General features: G+C 37.2%; 1 protein-coding gene across 1 annotated transcript; it reads right to left on the reverse strand.

Moving 5' to 3' along the window:
- Positions 1–438: 438 nt before the first annotated feature.
- On the reverse strand, positions 439–2546 carry LOC135844282 (uncharacterized). The gene is made up of 2 exons (XM_065362436.1): positions 2367–2546; positions 439–2219 (listed from the first exon to the last, which is right to left on the reverse strand). The coding sequence occupies exons 1-2, from the start codon at positions 2474–2476 to the stop codon at positions 506–508; spliced, it is 1824 nt and encodes a 607-aa protein (XP_065218508.1). The 5' UTR covers positions 2477–2546; the 3' UTR covers positions 439–505.
- Between the last annotated feature and the right edge of the window lie 592 nt (positions 2547–3138).

The raw sequence follows: 3138 nt of genomic DNA on the forward strand, positions 1-3138 counted from the left end.
AACGCACTTTAGCACTTGCAATTTTGACAGGTGATAAATTTTTGCATGATTTTTCGATCTACGTTTGTAAATTTTGAAAAATTTCGTGCAAGTCCTATGTTGAAACGCAAAATCTGCCATTTCGGCTGACCTGTCAATCAAAGTGGCCGCCATTTTGTAAGTAAGGCCAACTTTTTTTGGGCAAGTTTGCTTAGAATGTTCCTTAGGACGTCCTCTTTAAGAAAAAAGTTGTCCCGGAGGATCATGGGGGGGGGGTGCAATTACTCCTGTTGTCATATGCCGGACTATTATTGACGTTGTTTTTTTTGCAAATACTACGATTGAAAGTTCAAGTATAGCGTTCAAATGATCTATTTTTCTGCTGAGACGTTCCGAAATTGGACCTCATGCGCACCTACCTGCGTATATGTTCTTGTGAAATTAATTTTACGAAAGGGATATAAAATAAGCGATATATTCGATTAACGTTACGTATTTTTCATTTTAGATTTATTCGATTACAATTTCAAGGACACTCAACAATCGTCCAATAACAATCCGGCGTTAGTTTCTTATGCACGAAGGTGAACACATTCCGAAGCCTTTTACTCGTCGTAACCATCGATTTCAAATCAATTGTCGTCACATTATTAATATATCCTCTGATGCTCGCCGAAAGATACTCTCCATAGTGAATATTCTTAATGTAAACGAAATCTCCGTCTGATTCGAACTGCCATTCGTATTTATCATCATCCTGATGACCAATTTGTCTCGTCGAAACACAACGTCTCTCTTCGTCCAATTTTTCATCGTCGACGAACAAACTGTAATTATTATTATAGCTAATTATTTGATATTTATTCATTCCAGTCTGTTTCAAGTTCCATGCCAGTTGATCACGTTTTCCTCCATGTTTCGCGTTGGTTGTATAAGCAGGACACGAGCTGTTACTCTTGTGCTTATCCAAACACTCCGACTTATCCGGATCGTAAAGGTATTCGTTGAAGTTAACGTTCATAATGCAGACTTTTTGGCAATACTCTATCGGCCCCAGTCCAATCGATACCGGCGAGCTGTTCATCGCTCGTTGAGCTAATTTTTTCACATCTTGACTCAAAGTACAGTACTTACTCCAGCTCAGCAGTCGTTTCAACCGAAATATCAGCGGAATCGCGGTCGTCTCGTTTACGCAGAGGCCTTTATCAGCTCGCATAATTCCGGACAGATGTTTCGTACCTAGTTTTTGAGATATTCTATCTATCACCGATTCTATGACGTTATTCATGTCGAAAATTCTGGTTTCAGCCAGTTCCGTTACGTACGACTCGACTTTGACCAAGTAATTTAATACGAATGCGTCAGTTATCTCTTCAACCGCCGCCCTTTTGATGGAGTATTTCAAAAGATCGACGAATGATTCTATTCGCTTCCTCGTAGTCGTGTTCTCATTTTGATCTCGATCGTTTAATAATGAAATGTATAGTTTGAAGAAATTTTGCGAACTGGCGACTGCATTGGTTCCATCGTGTAAAGCTTCCCAGAACCCGAAACTCATATCTGTGTCGTTTTTCAGGTAATCGACGAAATTCACCAGAGTGTAGAAATTCTCTTCCCCTAAATTGTGCAGTTTTTCGACCATAATGTTCGTTATTCTATCGTGGTGTATTTTTTGCAGTTCTGCCCTAGCAGAGTCGAAACGATAGGCTAGAATCTCTCGAATACAAGCTTCGAGTATGGGTTTAAAAGGAGCGATTTCGTCCTCTGTTTCCAAAGCGAAGGTCAGATGGGATATTTTTACTCCGAAATTGAGCAATTGAAGAATAATGTCTTGGAATTTGGTCGTCTCTTCGGGTCGTTTCGAATTCGCTTTTAGATGATATAATTGGTTTGAGATGTGTCTGATACGACTGCGCAGTTCGGCCAGTGCTTGGTATTGAATTCGTATCGGGAAGCATTCTTTTATTCGATGCAGATCGTGAAGAAGAGAATCTTTTACTGGCTGGATTGATGAAAGTGGATCAGAATCGCGAATCCAGTCGGCGAATTTGTCCATGTTGTTTATGAATTGAGACGCTTTACTTTCGAACGTGTCGATTAATTTTACTCGGTCGAGTGCATTGTAACCAAGATTGGCTGATTCTTGGGCTGCGTTTGCATTCTTCAACAGAAGTAGGTGCAGAGTGAGAAGGTATAATAATTTTTTCAATATCTGATTGGAATCCATGGCTAAGCTGGTCCTGGAAAAAGAAAAAATTTTGTAATCAGTGATCAAATCTTGGAATCTGCGATTAAAATGTGACACTTGATAGACTGAGTTATTTTTTGACTATTTTTTAAAAGTTCATATTCTTTGAATCTGTACATAAAATTGAAATTTTTCTTACCTCGCTCGTGAAAATGACGGATTATTTCTGTTGAAAATACACGCACAAAAAATACATTTACCGCGAAGGGAACATATCGAAGTAAATTGATTATAGTGGAAGTAATACATATGATGTAGGTATAGTTTTATGAAATGTTGAGAAGGGAATTGAATTAAACGGAAATTCTCCGTCACCTTGTAACGAATAAATTTTCGAGTACCTAGACCTACTTGTCGTAAATGCGAGTGAGTTATTTAGTGATTTTTAAGATTTGTTTGTCGGTGCGATGAATGAAAAGGGACAGAAGTGAAGAGAAGGCAGATTTTAGAGGAATTTAGATTAGATTTTGTTCCTTTGTGAGTTCGTGAAGAAGAACTGAAATTTAAATTTTATTCAAATTTTTATTTGACTGATTGATTGGTTTTTATTTATTCGATTCATAAAATGTGTCATATTATTTGCCTTTCAAATTTTTTCCTCACCTATCTAGTATTTTGTAATTGATACTTTTTCGCGATTTTTATTGAAAAAACGAGACTTTATTCAACATTTGAAATGAATGGCGAGGCTTTTTGGCAATTTCCTGGGAAAAAGTGATACATTTGGGTAATTTTTGGGGAAAAATTGAGATCTTTTGGAAGAATTTTTACGAAAACTCCTAATCTAGAAATATCCAATATAAGATAAATAAAGCTCAGCGTTGTTTTTTTTTTTTTTTTGAATTTTGGAGCCAACCCGTGATTGGTTCTGAGAGTCTGGAAAATTGAGTAAAATGTTGCCAAAGTTGCCT

The sequence above is a fragment of the Planococcus citri genome, chromosome 4, assembly GCF_950023065.1.
Source record: "Planococcus citri chromosome 4, ihPlaCitr1.1, whole genome shotgun sequence".
In the NCBI taxonomy this organism is placed as follows: Eukaryota; Metazoa; Arthropoda; class Insecta; order Hemiptera; family Pseudococcidae; genus Planococcus; species Planococcus citri.